Source organism: Capricornis sumatraensis, chromosome 9 (genome assembly GCF_032405125.1).
Source record: "Capricornis sumatraensis isolate serow.1 chromosome 9, serow.2, whole genome shotgun sequence".
NCBI classification, from domain to species: Eukaryota; Metazoa; Chordata; class Mammalia; order Artiodactyla; family Bovidae; genus Capricornis; species Capricornis sumatraensis.
In genome coordinates this window covers 21,728,253-21,744,178 of record NC_091077.1, presented here as the reverse complement: position 1 = coordinate 21,744,178, position 15,926 = coordinate 21,728,253, and the positions used below count along the sequence as shown (strand labels likewise).

Sequence of the window (15,926 nt, the reverse complement as noted above, 5' to 3'; positions counted from 1 at the left end):
GAAAAGACAAAAGCTAATTTGAAAAGACACCTGCACCCCAATGTGCATGGCAGTGCTATTTACAATAGGCAGGACATGAAAGCAACCTAAGTGTCCACGGACAGGGAATGCATAAAGAAGTTGTGGTACATGTACACGTGGAATACTACTGGGCCATTAAAAAGAATAAATAATGCCGTTTGTAGAAACATGGAGAGACCTAGAGATTATCACACTAAGTGAAGTAAGTCAGAGAAATATAAATGTTATGACATCACTTAAATGCGGAATCTCAAAAACAGTACAAATGAATTGTTTACAAAACAGAAACAGACCCACAGACACAGACAACAAACTCATGGTTACCTAAGTGGAAGGATAGGGAAGGATAAATTAGGAGTATGGAATTAGCAGATACACATTGCTATACATAAATTAGATCATCAACAAGGGTTTACTGTATACCACAGAGAACTATATTCAATCTTTAAATATAGCATAATGGAAAAGATTTTTTTTAAAGAGGTTATATGTACAACCAAATCACTTTGCTGTACATCTGAAACTAACCAAATATGGTAAATCAACTATATTTCAATGTTTAAAAAAATTTTTAAAGAAAGAAAATTTCCTAAAACTTAGCGACATATTTGTTTGAAAGAGCCCACTATGTCTGGCATCACAGATGAAAACAGAGCCACATCAAGAAACATCATTGTGAAATTTGGAGCATGGGAACCAAGAAATTTTCCTACAGATTTCCAGAAGGAGAGTTAGGAAAGATCTGGATTCAAATGTTATTGGACTTCTGAACAGCAATATTGGAAGCTAAGAGACAATAGCACAGGTATTCAAAATTCTAAAGGAAAATTACTTTTCTGAAATTCTGTGTGGTTTTTTTTGTTTTTTTTTTTTTGGATGTGTTCCTCCCAAGAAAGAGGACGACCAGGGGAACAAGGAACAGGAGAGCCACAAAGGAAACAGGAGAAGGGAATTCCCACGGAAGATGCCAGTGTCCATGTCAGGGCAGGTCAGCAGGCTCTAGGGGAGGCTTTCTTGGGAAGATGAAATTGTGAGAATAACTGATTTACCCAAATCTTTTGCAAGGAGATTTATGTAAGTGGCTGAGAATTTAAGACTAAATCACTGAGAGGGACATTATGCAAACTAAGCAAATGGACAAAGACTGTTATTATTAGAAAAAAAAGTTTTGAAGAAAAAATTAATCTTAATTATATGCTTTAACAGAGAATATATTAGCATAACTATGTAAACAATAGAACTTTTGACCAACCCAAATTATGATCTATGTATCCTGGTAGAATGAGAAAAAAAAAGAAAAAAGGAATGATGCAATGGAAGAAGGATGGCAAGGAGGAGAAAGAATTAAATATTCATTGTAAACCAGATAATGCCTGCATCTGAAAACCAAGAAATCTAGAAACATGCAGGAGGTAAACACCAAAAGAAATAGTTAAGGTCACGGTTCCTCTGGAGGCCAACGAGGCGGCGGGGAATTACTTGTCAAAACTGATGGCTCTGAGATTTTTACCCCACTTGCATGCTAACCAGTCAGTGTGCCATGGTTTCATGGAGGCTGGCAGAAGACACAGGACTCCCAGATCAGAGACAAAGAACAGTTTATTAGACAAAGTGCAAGTATTAGAGTATTATCTTTTTTTTTTTTAATGTGGACTATGTTTAAGGTCTTTATTGAATTTGTTACAACATTGCTTCTGGTTTATGTTCTGGTTTTTTGGCCACAAGGCATGTGCGCCCCCTGCAATGGAAGGCAGAGTCTTACCCACTGGACCACCAGGGAAGCTCCTAGAGTATTATCTTTTTTAGGTTACCTGAACCCCAGTTCTCACAGAGTAATGTCAAGAGAGCCATATGGTACCTGTACACACAGTGAGTTGCATTACAAGATAAGAAGTCTGAGCTTAGACAACCTGAATTGCTAATAATGGATACTTAAGCCTGCCTGCTTTTTGCTTCAGAAGATGCTATCTCTTCCCAGGCTGTTAGTTATGCAAACACTTCTAAACAGACTGCAGGGAACAAAGTAGGGCACTCAGTGCCTCACTCACCAGACATGCAGACCAATGGGGGAATTCTCAAAAGTGCTATTTTTCACAATAAACCTCCTCAAATTGTTTGATTAAAAAAATTACATGCACGTATAACTTTCACTAAAAAGAAAATCTATTGTTAGGAATTTTACATTATTAAAACTTGCCTAACCCTCATTCCTACTAACGCAGAACCAAAATTGGGGGTGGGGATTGTTAAGGGAAGTTTTTCAAAACTTCGCGCAGGGTAGGCTGGTCCCAGTGAAGGGTGTCCCGACACCATTAGTCTCATCTGTGGTGAGAGCTGGGCAGTGAGGCTCGTGAGCCTGCCCTTCCCTGGCCGCAGATCTGGGCTGGCTCCTACACGCTCCTGTAAGAGCCGACCTGGCGGCCCAGCGCAGCAGTGGCTGGTGGAGAGTTGCAAGCCACATGTGTCAAGTGCCCGGAGCAGCACTTGTGTTTATTGCAACGATTCGGGAAGTGAACCGAGCCTCACTGAAAACAAAACAGCATTACGGTCCGACTGACTAACCAGCAGGGGCTCGCTAGGGGCTGAGGGCCAGCTCAGGAGGGAGGGGCAGCTCGGTTGTGTCCCCGCAAGATCCCGGCCCCAGGGACATAGGCGCCATCCCCTAGCTGGTGCGCTCAGGTACCCTGACCCAGCCTGGCGCTCAGTCCGCTTGCTCCCACCCTTGCCATTCTCTCGTCGGGCCTCCAACACGCGTGGATCAGGGCCAGGGGCAGGAGTGGGTGCTTCGCGGCTCCGCGGATAAGCGAGTCTGCACTCCTTCCCCTCCCTCCTTCGCCGGCTGACGCCTGCAGCCAGAGGGGACCCAAGCTGCGCGGATCCCGTTTATCAGCCCCATCTCCCATTACATAAGGCGGTGCCTATCTCCAGGGCATCGCTGCGACCGCGGGGCCTTCTCCCACGCGCGGGGGCGCTCCTGCCCACAGCTCCCCGCTTGGTTGTGCTGTTCGTAGCGGGGAGGGGGCATTCCACTCATCCTGGCGCAGGCCATGGTGGTTCCCCACTCCTTCCCCCAACACAGAGACCCCCCCCCACCCCCTCCGCCAGGACATGCTACTGACCCTGTTCTGCAGACGGAGAAACTGAGGTCTCACAAGCAGGTGGCAGCACTCCAGGCATGGGCAAGCCACAAAAGGCAGGGCCTGGCTTCCGGCCTTAGGGTCTGCAGTTATGTCGGGAAGCCTGGGCCTGGGAGAGAAGAGGGTGAGCACCATGTTACCAGTGAGAGGAGAGGGTGGGTGAGGCTGGGCTTTCTCTTCTGAGCAGGAGCGGCAGCCCCAGTGTCCCTTAGAGGACACTTGTGAGGAGGTTAAGCCCCACTGGCATAGGACAGAGAGGCAGCCAGAGCAGACAGAGAGGGGGCCTCGTGGGGGAGGCACTGGCTTAGGGGAGGAAGTGGGTGAAGGAGCAAGCTTGACATCAGCACCCGATAGGCAAATACTGGGGCCTCGGTTGCACAAGTTTCTGAAGGACTTCTAGAGAAATGAGGGGAGAACAGGGAAGTGGCTACCCTTCCAGTGTCCCTTCAGGGGGTGGGCTGCCCACAGAGGACCCCAGAGTGGGGGCAGACCCAGGAGTCACCTACAGCCTTCAGTCTGCAAGGGAAACTTGACTCAGAGAGCACAGGATGGTCTCACAGATACTGAGAGGGGGTCGCCCCAGGTCTCAGTGGCAGTGGGGACAGCTACTCTCCAGGGTGAAGGCTGGGTCCACCTCTTGCCAGCGCTGCCCTCGGAAGGTTTCCCAGAGAAATGAACCCACAGTGAAGGCTGGGTGTGGCACCCAGTGTCCAGGCTGCACATACTGAGAGTTACCAGCAAAACAACCTTCCAAAGGAAAGCTCCTGCAAGGATCCCCGAATCTGACTGGATCTTTCAATGGAGACCTGGGAATCTGAAATTCCACAGTCCTTCCCACACTGGGGCAACAGGGAACCAGATGGGTTAAAAAGAAATGAACATCACTCTCTTATCCTGTTTGAATTTTGTGTTCAGAGCAAGCATTGTTTTGGTAATGTAACAGAACTGTTCAGTGAAAAAACAATCCCTCCAGATTCCCACATCTGATAGACTGTGATCAGAGCACTGTCTCTCCAGCATTTCTGGTGGCCCAAAGGGATCTGCGGACAGGAGCTGGGTGGGCACTCGCTAAAAGTGCTGGAGTTCCAGCTGGCATAGTTGGCATCAGACTGCCCTCGGGGTCCTCTCGTTCACCCCTGCAGTAAGTTCATCCAGATCTCGAAACTGCCCTAGACCCTTCTCAGTAATAAGTCCACAAGAAATCAAATTCTTTCCTTTATGCGACACTGGATTTTCCACAAAGTAAAATTAAGATGAGTAAAGATGTGGTTTGTAGATAGTGCCCAACAAAGCGGAGACCAGGGTGTGAGGCGTTACCACTTGGGCCTATAAAAGCTGCCACAAGCGCCTAAGGCCACAAGACGCGCAGCTTAGGCCAGCCTATGCATCTGCTTCTCAGTTCTTCCTGTGTTGTTCTAGGCTCCATGGCGCTCTTCTTGACTGTGGTCGTTGTTCTTACCTGCTTTGGTGGCCTCGCCTCCCCAAGCCCTGTGCCTTCCCCTTCAGCCCTCAAGGAGCTCATTGAAGAGCTGGTTAATATCACCCAGAACCAGAAGGTAAGTGCCTGTGGGCCCAGCTCTGAGGGTGCAGGGGTGAGGGGCTCTCAAGGAAGAAGCCCTGAGGACTGCAAGGTGAGTCTGGCCTTGAGGGAGAGGAGCCAGGCTAGGGGTGAAGTGCAGCAATATGGACGGACCCATGAAGGGATACCGCAGAGCCCCCGGGACCACTTGCTCCCCTGGCCTGGCCCTGCCTGCCGTGGTCAGCTCCTGCTCAGTGGTTTTGGAACAGAGGAAAGAAGAGAAGAGCTGGCACCCTCCTGGAACCATTTGGCATTTGCCAACTAGATCTGAACACCATAATGGAGCCATTATTCACATCTTAGTTCAGCCCATTCTTATGGAAGAATCCATTAGTGGGGTCAGCTCCTCTCCCCATTGGTGACAGCCCACACTTTCTGAGCACTAATAATGTGCCAGGCCCATTCCTGGGGCTTTACATCTTATAACATCGCTGCCAACCACCTCAAGAGACAGGTACGATACCCCATTTTACTAAGCATCAGTGAGGTTAAATGACAAAAGTCAGATTCAGGCCAGTACTGGGTGACACCAGAGTGCCCATGCTCTGAACTGCAGTATCCCCAATTCCGAAGGCAGGCTGTTTCCAGACTAGACTCCCATCACCTCCCATCAGACTGGCCTGGCCACCCTGCCCTCACCCTCCCCTGCCCCGGGCCTTCCCTGCAGGCCCCGTCAGCCAGTGTCACCTGCCCTCCCACTCTGGCTCTGGCAAGCTTCACACAAGGCTCGTCCCTTACTGGTTGTGGCACTCAGTATTTCTCTCTCAGTTCTAAGCCCCTGGACAGTGGGAAAGGAGGCTCGGGAACGCTGAAGGTCCCAGCTCTGCCCCTGCTGTCCTGGGAGTGCCTGGTCCCTGTGGAGGCCTGGCCTGAGACCCTGCCAGCACTCAGCTCACCGTCCTTTGCTCCCTCAGGTGCCGCTGTGCAATGGCAGCATGGTGTGGAGCCTCAACCTGACGAGCAGCATGGTGAGGACCCCCCAACACCGCAGGGACGTGGCCAGGGCTGCAGCCCTCTGAGGTCGTTTCTGAGCCTCGCTCACACGACTGGGGGGTTCCAAGCAAGCTTCAAGAGCCACTCTCTGCCCCCTCATAATCTGGGCTCCCCCCACCACCCAGACCTGTCTCCACCGGGCCGCTCAGTTCCCCTCCTCCTACAGACTCACTGAACGCGCCGCCTGACTCCCTGGTGTTTCCCCCCGCCCCCACAGTACTGTGCAGCCCTGGACTCCCTGATCAGCATCTCCAACTGCAGTGCCATCCAAAGGACCAAGAGGATGCTGAGTGCGCTCTGTCCTCACAAGCCCTCAGCTAAGGTAAGGCCCCCCCTGTCCTTTGACCTGGCACCCACTTCTGCCAGCCCTGGGCTCACCCTGGGAGCCCCAGAGGAACCTGGCTGAGCACCTGAGGCATGTGTCCACAAAGGGGTGGGCCCACTGTGGAAGCAGGGACATGGCTTTGGGATTTCCAAGACATGGGCTTGATGGCTCCCAACTCTTACCTGAGCTTCATTCAGTCCCACATCTGTAAAGTATGGGTGATAACAGTACACACCTCATGGGGGCTTTTGTGAAGAATGAACCAGCCGGTGAGTGGAAAAGCCCCTGATGGATGCTGATCGTCCACACTCTGGCGTCCCACCAACACACTGGCCTCTTTGCCTTGCAGCATGTTTCCAGTGAGTACGTCCGAGACACCAAAATTGAAGTGGCCCAGTTCTTAAAAGACCTGCTGAGACACTCAAGGATCGTTTTTCGCAATGAAAGTTACAACTGAAACATGAAAAGCTAGCATTATCATCTGCAGAGGCAGACCCTGACCACCTAAGTTGCGGATTTATTTTTCTTTCAGATGTCCAAAATTTCTTGGGGAGACTAAAGGAGGGTTAGGGAGGGGGGATAAGATGTCTGTAGCTTAGACTTGAGCCTGCGCTGCCTGCCTTGAGCCTAGCCAGCTTCAGCTGCCCTGTGCCTTGATATCCGGGACTCAGCCCGGCAGGCCTCCTCCATCCAGGACTCCGAGCTCACTGGACAAGGGTGGACCTTTGCCCACATGACCTCCCCCTCCTCAGAACAAACTGTAGTGTTTATCAGACACCTGGTGGAGGAGACACCTGCTTTGCACAGGGGCAACTGAGGCAGAGAGCAGCCCAGGCACATTCCTTCCTGGCCTTATTTATTATTATGTGTTATTTAAACAAGTGTTTTTGTCTGTACTGGGGTTAGGAGGGACTGTTGCTGCCGGAACTTGGAGCCACGGGCTTGGAGACTTGGGGCTCCAGCACTAAAGCAGCGGGCGTCAGGAACCCCTGGCAGTAAGCGCTGCATGCAAACTTCTGCTACCTCACCAGGGCCCTGGGGCCAAGGCAAGGGACAGGAGAGAGGGCCAGAGTAGCCACTCTTGTCTGACAGCCAGCAGTGGGCCCTCAGCCAAGTAATTTATTATTTTTCCTAGTATTTAAATTTAAGTATTAAAATATGTTATCAAAGAGTTAATAATATATAGACGTCTAGAACACTGCATATGGTATGTGTGGACGTGGGGGGGGGGTCACTGAATAAACTGTTTCATCGATTTTGTCAAGCTAAAAGCTAAAATAAAGATGATGACAGATACCTGATGGTGTTTGCATTTTATTTTGGCCTTTTGGGGATACTGGCCTGTGTTCTTAAAACTCCAAGGAGCTCTCTGGGAGGCAGGCCAGCTGGAGGAGGGGGCCTAGGATAGAGTGGAGGGGGAGTGAGGGACGAGACCTAGGCTGAAAGAAAACAAGCAGACCCCTTGGGGAGAGGAGATCTGGCCAGGAGGAAGTTCCCCCACCATCACCCACAGGAGGCGGAGGAAGCATGGGCCAGGGTGTCGGGGTTCAAAGAGGATGTCTGGAGCAGGCAGAGACCTCGGAAGTGGTCTCATGACCACAGCTCTTGATGGGTGGCCACCCTGTGTCTGGCACCACCCACTCGCCTTCAGGTATCACCCTATGATGTTCAGGGAGGAGCAGGTGGCTTACCAAAGGTCCCACAACTGGTCAGGAACAATGCCAGGGTGTGAACCCCAAATTCACTCCAACTCCATAGCTCACACATTTAACTACCGTGCCTTCCTCTGTTTAAATGCCATCTGGCCTGAATCCACGACCTTTATGATACTGTCAGCAGCCTGTGTGGGCCCCTCCCCTACCGGTAATTCACTCCTTACGCTCTGGGGGCAGCCCACTCAACGTCTGGATGCCTCTCGGCATGAGACAGTGCACACTCACCACCTCTGTGAACAGAGCACCACTGGCTTGTGGCCCCTGGACTGTGGAGGGGCCGGGGTGGAGAGCTGAGGTCGCAGGGCCAGGGTCAGACTGCTCCCCTGAGCAGGTCTGTTTGCTTCTCCTTCAGTCAAGGCCAGCACACGGAGGGCAGGAAGCAGCCGGCCACAGCAAACCACAGCTAATGGGCATACCCATCAGCCATGGTTTACACTGTGCATCTCTGGAAGCACAAGATGCCTCTTGCAATAGGTGGTGGGTCATCAGAGACCAGTCTCAGATGCTGAGTGGAAGGCAGGCACACTTCCTGCGCAGCCCAGAACCCTGTGGGGACATCTACAGTGATGCTCACAAGTCAGTGGAGACAGTCAGTCACTCAGGAGCAGTGAGAGTTTATGCCATGCATGATTCAGGCAACAGAGACCATGGCAGGACCTGTCCAGAGTGCAGATGACCACTGCTCTGGGGACCACTCTCAAATAGAGTGAACCCCTCATTTTCACTCAGACAGAGGTGAGGGAGGAAGCCACAATCAACTGTGCAGGGACCTGGGGATGCTCAGCCCAGAGAGGGAAGACCTGGGAGTGGCCTCGGGAGCTGAGTATCCCCTGGGCTGTCCAAGGTGGGAACTGACAGTCTCTGCGCCCAAGAGGTCTCAGCACCTGTCAAGTGCCACTGCATCTGCTGAGGACTGCCTGCGGCCTGCACCTCCCCAGCCTGGGACAGTGATGACCAAGACACCACACATACTCAAAGCTCAGCAGCAGAAATAAGTCTTTAAAGAATGGGGTGCAGACCATGGAGTTGCAAAGAGTCGGACACAACTTAGCGACTGAACAACAACAAAACAGTGGAGTCTGGAGAAGGGTGCTCTACCCTGGGAGCGGGGAAGCGCGAATGTCAGGGTGGGAGTAGGCGTGAGATCTCTGCCATCCTCCTTCATTTGAAGATTTTAAAGTCAAAAGAGTATTATTTATGGAAGGTTGACCTTTTTAATGCTACATATTTATTTAAAAGTCAAAAGTTTAAAAAACACTAAACATATTGGCAAGGGTATGGAAGAACCGGAAGCCCCAAACTCTTCCGGTAGGAATACAAAAGGAAACAACCATTTTACATCACAGTATGTGCTGATATGCTAAGTTGCAGCCTACTCTTCGCAACCCCATGGACTGTAACCCACCAGGCTCTTCTGTCCATGGAATTTTCCAGGCAAGAACACTGGAGCAGGTTGCCATTTCCTTCTCCAGGGTGATTTTTTTTTTCTTTTTTAACACAACACTTGGTGATCCATTCTCTGGTGGCATCACGTTTGACCCACATCCTCCCTGCTCAAGCAGGACATTGAACTGTCTGTCCAAAATTAAGATGAAAAGACTTCCAGTGAAAATTCCATGTGAATTTTTTGAGAGCAAAGGCTGGAACAGAGGCTGACGTAGGGGAGGACCCCTTAGGGTTTCCCACACCACATAACTCAGGAGGGCCCGGCTGCAGGATGCACAGTCCCGATAGGGCTGCCTAGACCCCACCACTAGGGGTCCACAGTGCACCACATCCTCAACCGCCGCAGCTCCCTGCCTGCACCTCCTCCGAGACTGTTCCCAGAGGGGCCTGTGGTCTCCAGGGGTGCACGGTGAGCCGGAGGGTGTTGGGGGCTTCCAGGGATGACAGACCTCACAGAGCCACAGAATCAAGTCTCTGCTGCTGGCAACAGGAAGGTGGGCTGGTCAGGAATGAGATAAGGAAGAAAAGGGGAAAAAAAGGTATGTGTCAGCTCTTGCGGCCGGGAGCATCACCACCTGGGGACTGACCCGCTGGGTACTTGCTGGAAGTTTTCTCTAACCACGTGGTCTCACATCTTTCATGCATAAGGTAAACCCCAAGCAGGGCCCAGAGAGAAGGGGCATCAGAAGAGACAGAATGCTTAGTGAGTGGGAGGGAGATGTAGTGGAGGGGCCCAGGGTGGGGAGCCCCTTGGCACCCCAGGAACCCCAGGCCTGGGAGGTTTCACTAGAAGAGGGGCTGGGACTCAAGTGAGAAGTGAGACACACACTCAGGTTTCCAGCGAACTTGGTGCCAAACACCTCTGCTGCTCAGATGAGGTGTCAGAGAACATTCCGAGTCACCTCGGGGGTTTCTCTGAGGCTGGCCGTCTGAGCTGCTCAGGACCCAGGAGGACAAGGGCCTGCATCTTGCTTCCTTGTGACCAAGCAGCTTGAAGGCTGGGGTCTATCAAACCCATCAGCTTATCATTTTTTCATTATAATCAGTGGGGAAGTGCCTTCTGCTCTTGATCTGAATTTGCTGGTCAGTTTGAACAAACTAAAACCCGCTCCTCCCCTGAGCTGACTCCCTTCTAAGAAGACCCGGACAAGTCCAGGCTGACTGTGTCCAGCCAGGGCGGCCTGGCCTGGCATACACAGGCCAGGGAGCCAGCCTTTCCAGAGGTCCAAGCTGGTGTCAGAACTGTTGGCTCTATCACCCCTCCCACACATGCTGCCCACTCCTACTCTGAAAAATAAAAGTCATAAAGCCTCATTATCTTCACTCATTTCTCGGCTCCACCCAAAAGCAACAGAGCACAGGGTTTGCAACAAACTTTCCCAGATCAACTGATTTCTCGGCAGCAAGGGAGGGCCCCATGACGAAGCCATTTGAAATCCCAGAAGCAATTTTCTACTTACGACCTCACTTTCTGTTGCGTTCTCTCCCTTCCCCTCCTGAGTGTCTTCTCTTGTGGAAAGTGATTCTCTCAAACCATCGTTCAGAAACGCCCCCAGCCCGCGCTGCCTGGGCAGATGCTGCTGTGTGGTCACCAGTGACGCAGACGCCAAAATTAAATATAGCAACTCTCATCAGCTCTGCTCTCTGCATCACTTAGACCAGTGTGGGGGCCCTAGGGCTCTTCCTGAAACCTACGAGGGTGGAAAGGCCTGAGCTGGCTGTAGCGACCCCTGTAGAGCTGAGCTGATGGCCTCTGGTGGGCCAGAGGGCCCTGGGCCAGAAGGGGTTACCATACTAGAAAAGCAGTTTCTCATTCATTGCCTTTTCTTTCTTCTAATCTGTCTTCCCACATTTTCTATGAATAATGAGCATATGTTCATTTCCCACTGGGGGACAAAGACAAATATATTTAGAAAAATCAAGCAACAGAACATGGAATTGATGCCACGTCCATGAAGGAGCTAATCAAAACTGGGGCTGGGAAGGGCCAGCAGTGCACATGAAAGGCAGAGCCCAGGACCCCTCAACTCAGGTCTAACTGCTCCCTGGGATCAGCTGACTCAGGGGAGGAGGGGCCCTTCTGTAGGGGCCGAGACCCAGGAGGTCCTACACTATTGCCCACATAGGCCAGATCTTCTTGAACCAATCAGATCCTATACTGCCAAACAGAGAGGAAGATGTCCTATTCTTGGGAATCTTCACCTAGCCCAACCTGCCTGGAGGTGGGTCCAAGGGGATCAGAGCAGGAAGAGAGAGGAAAGGGTGGGTTGCCAGCCCCGCACTGAGACTGAGGTGCCCTGGGGGCAGAGGGACAGCTCCTGCAGACTCCTCAGCCGGCTTCCCTCTCTTTCAGGAGAAGGGACTGCTTTACATCTGCTTGGCAAAGACCAAGTCCACAGCCTGCTTCCCTCCTTTCCTCCTTGTCAGGGGTCCTCCTGGGTCTATACCCAGAAGCCCATCCCCCTTACCTTCTCCAAGGGTTCAGGGCAATGACTTCAGCATCCAAACAGCCCTGGTTTCAAGTCCCAGCTGTGCCCTTGACTTCCCCTGTTGTGACTTAGGCAGAGTTTCAGCTGCCCCTGTGTGAAATGGAGCTCCATTCATTCAAGGATCTCCTGAGGCCTTTATCAGGTGCTAGAAACTTTTCCAGGAGCTGGGGACTCATGGTGAAATACACAAGGTCACTTCTACTGGAGGGACAGGATGCACAAACAAGAGAACACAGGATGTGCAGGGGGCGGTGAGTGTTGTATGGGGCAAAAGAGTGGTTAGGGGGCAAGCAGGGGCTGCCATGTTGTGAGGGGAGGTCAGAGTCAGATATATACTGATATATACTTATTTGTGTATATCATTTACATCAATATTACATATGATACAGTAATTATAAATACATGTATATTATATAGCACATAAATGTATATACTAAATATATATTTAATTTTTCTATCCATATAAAGTTAAAAATCTTTTACTATAGAAAATTTTCAAATATGTACAAAAGTCACTCTCAGATATCCATTGCCCAGCTTCACCACTTAGCAATGCATGGGCTCCTCTAGTGGTCCAGTGGTTAAGAATCTGCCTTGCAACACAGGGGACACCAGTTCAATCCCTGGTCTGGGAAGACCCCACATGCGGTGGAGCAACTAAGCCTGTGGACCAGAACGACTGAGCCCGCTCTCTAGATCCCACAAGCCACAGCTACTGAGTCCACACACTGCAATTACTGAGGCCCGTGGGCCTAGAGCCTGTGCTCTGCAACAAGGGAAGCCACCAGAATGAGCAGCCCACGCATCTCAATCAAGAGTTGCCCCCACTCTCTGCAACCAGAGAAGGCAACACACAGCAACGAAGACCCAAGACAGCCAAAAAATAAAATAAATAAACCTTAGAAAAAAAAGTTAGCAACTCATCTATCTCTGCCCTACCTGTCCCATTTCTGAGCCAGCACACCATTCAATGCTGACTGCGGTCTGAAGGCAGAGATTTTGGTGGCAAACTGGGTGTAGGGCACAGCAGGTTTGCACCATGGTATGAGCACCCTGGGGGCGGTAAAGAGTCTGGCTGCAATGTGGGAGACCCGGCTTCCACCCCTGGGTGGGGAACATCCCCTGGAGAAGGGAATGGCCTGGAGAATCCCATGGACAGAGGAGCCCGGCAGGGGTCACACAGAATCGGAGATGACTGAGCAACTCACACACGTGCACACTCGCACGCGCGCGCACACACCAGCACCCTGAAGAATGGAAGTGCCGTTGACAAAGGAGGCCTATGCTTGTGGCCCCATTTAAAAAAGTGACTACTGATCATGTGTTGTCCCCCATCCCTTGCAGCTAGTACCTCAACATAGCTCGCCTTCCAGAATGTGCCCATGCCGCTGTTTCCATTTCATGAGCCCACACACTCCAGAAGCCACCTCCATGATGTCACTGACTATCTCCTATCACTAAATCTAGCAGAAGCCCTTCTGCCCTATCTCATCTGACCCTGAGGAACACGCGACACTGCTGACCTCTCACTTGTCCTCCAAGGCTCTCACGCCTGGGTTCCCTCTAGGGCGCTTGGTTGCCTACCTTCTCTTCTTCCTTCCATCCCTCCAGTGTCACTGAAGTGCCACAGTCATTTCTAGTTCCCTCTCTTCCGTTTCTGCCCACCCCAGGCAGGACTGTTCCCTTGGCATCCCCTCACTCTCTGTCTACCATGCAGCCCCTCCTCGGGTCAGAACTACAGACCCAGCAGCAGGGGCTGCCTCCCACCCACCTTCCCTCCCTCAATGACCATCTCTGCAAACCGTGGTTCCCCAAGCTAGAATCCTGGGGTCCTCTTTCTCTTCCCCATATTCAGCCAATTCTAAGTGCTATTAATAGTAATGATGATAACAATGATAAAGGTTACAATGATAGCTGGCATCTATGGGTTTCCCACATGCAAGGCACACCAAACACTTTATTACCTCAGATAATCTTCCCAGTTTGACAGAGAAGCCTGGACAGGGTCACCCTTTCCCAAGGTCACCCAGAGAATAAGTGACAGAGCTGAGACTTGGGTCCCACTGAGTCCAGAATATTCTGTTGCTGCTGAGTAACTCCAGACCCACAGCACTCCGTCTCACCCTCCATGCCGGCTCCCTCCCTCACGATGACGGCAGTGTTCTAACTGGCTCCTGGCTCCCCCACCCCACCCCCCCACCCCCCCACCCCCCCACCCCACCCCACCCCCCCACCCCCCCACCCCACCCCCCCACCCCCCCACCCCCGCCCCCGGCCCGCTGAAGGCCTCTCACTGCTACCCCGCCCTAGCACCCTCCCCTACTCCAGTCCCCTATGTATTCCAGTCTCTACTAAGCACCACCCCCTTGGAGGAGTATCACCTGTCTCCAGGAAGAAGCCCATGAGGAGCTGGAAGGGCTTTTGTGGGCGTTGTCCGGCACAGCTGACAGAAGAGGAGCAGGGCTTGGGGTGGGATGAGCCATGCGGATGGCGGGCGAGGCAGGAATCACCTGCCAGAGTCCAGAGAGACCGGGCTACTCTGCTCACCCTCCATGCCTTTCCCCTGAATGTTCTACAGCTCTCAGACGCATCTGAAGTTAGTGATAGTCTGGGTGTAACTGCTCTCCTAGAGGGAGGTGGCGGGCGGGTATGTGCAGACACCATTTTCCATTCCCGTGGACTAGGGGTGGGGAGGTAAGGTTCCCCCCTGGAGGAGTTTGTGGGTGCTAGGAGGCAGTGGAGGCTGCAGTCCTAGGATCCCTGGATGGCAGCCTGAGACATTCTTGGGCTCCCGGCCTGTAATGGCAGCCTCATGGGTAGTGGTCCTCCCTGCAGGCCATCTCTCTAGAGTTCTGAACCCAGCCTGGAGCCTTCTCTCTAACCTCCTAACATTTTTATAATACCTACTTTCCTGCATTCAAAGCTTTCTGCTTAAGGTGCCACTGCAGTATTTGTTTCCTGTAATGAATCCAGATAAATAATCAGAAGGGCCACAGTGGAACAGCTAAGAGTGACTCTCCAAATGGGAATGGAGCCTCAAAGGAGGAGATGCATCTACGAGGGACACGGGTGGGGAAGTGGCCACTGGCAAACCTCCACTGGTGCTGCTTGGACTCAAGTTTGCCTGACAGGTAAAAGCACCACAGCTTCCCAGATGACCAGAGATATGGCTAATGTTAACTAACAGCACTCACTAGGCGCTGGGCACTAATCTGACTGCTTCAAAAACGTTAACTTAGTTATTCCTCAGAACAACCTCAGAGACAAGTTCCACTATGATCCCCACCAGACAGAGGAGGCTGAGGGGCATGCCTAAGCCCACACAGCACGAAAGCAGAGCAGCCAGGACCAACAGGACTGGAGCTGGCCCACTGTGTGCCCTGGGGGCTCCAGAACAGCCACCCTCCGTGGAGTTGATTTCGGGCAGCCTCAGCCTGCAGCGGCTTGAAGCAGGGCTTCGGCTCCCTGCCAGAGACTGGGGCCAGGTAGCGGGGTAAGAGCACCGAATCCTAGGCACTAAACCAGGTTACTGACAAGGCCCTGGCATTCGATTTTGCAGAAAAAGAATTCCCACAAAGACCCAAAGTAGTGAAACGAGTAAAGCACTTACTAGGAGGACAGCAGAGCGCAGCACCACAGGTGCGCTCAGAGAGCCGCCGAGCTGTGCCCTTGTGGCAGCTTCAATTGCTCTATGGGGCCTTCCTTCCAGGTTTTCTTTGGCCAATTATTTTGATTTGCCTGGGTCACAGCCCATATTTGGCATATCTCAGGATCCTCCCACGAGTGCCTATGCATCTCTTAGCCAAGATGGATTTGACCAAAGAGGCCTATGGGTAGCCTAGGCATCACTCCCCTTTTGACCTCCAAGGAGCCTTTCTGCCCATGTGTAGTTTGGGAGGTCTCCTGACTCTGAAAGTAATAAATATGTGACCTGGGCAGGACCCAGACTCCTCTTTAAATTGCCCTGCTATTCTCATTGAGGAATTTCAGTCCACAGGAGATGAACGTCCTATCATTTTTCCATGGAAGTGGGGCCCATCTACCTCCTGCCTCAGGGTCGTGGTACTCCCTGCTGCCAACAGCTCTCTTAAGGGTCAGGGCAGCTCCTAAAATAACCACCAAATTAACCCCTTTCAAAATGGCATACAAATGACCATTCCTTACTCTGGATATGCTGACCCAGAAACCAAGGCTCATCTTAAATACATTATAAACTTGGCC

The 15,926-nt window shown here is 51.7% G+C and overlaps 1 protein-coding gene across 1 annotated transcript; it reads left to right on the top strand.

The window, feature by feature from the left end:
- The first annotated feature begins 4,540 nt into the window (after positions 1 to 4,540).
- IL13 (interleukin 13) lies at positions 4,541 to 6,512 on the top strand. The gene is made up of 4 exons (XM_068981278.1): positions 4,541 to 4,714; positions 5,652 to 5,705; positions 5,948 to 6,052; positions 6,405 to 6,512. Exons 1-4 carry the CDS (start codon positions 4,541 to 4,543, stop codon positions 6,510 to 6,512), a joined length of 441 nt encoding a protein of 146 aa, XP_068837379.1.
- The last annotated feature ends 9,414 nt before the right edge of the window (positions 6,513 to 15,926 follow it).

Excerpts from the sequence above, each read along its gene's own strand:
- IL13 (XM_068981278.1), top strand. The coding sequence starts at position 4,541 with ATGCATCTGCTTCTCAGTTCTTCCTGTGTTGTTCTAGGCTCCATGGCG. Across the intron at positions 4,715-5,651 it reads ATATCACCCAGAACCAGAAG|GTGCCGCTGTGCAATGGCAG; the intron begins GTAAGTGCCTGT and ends TTGCTCCCTCAG. Across the intron at positions 6,053-6,404 it reads CTCACAAGCCCTCAGCTAAG|CATGTTTCCAGTGAGTACGT; the intron begins GTAAGGCCCCCC and ends TTTGCCTTGCAG.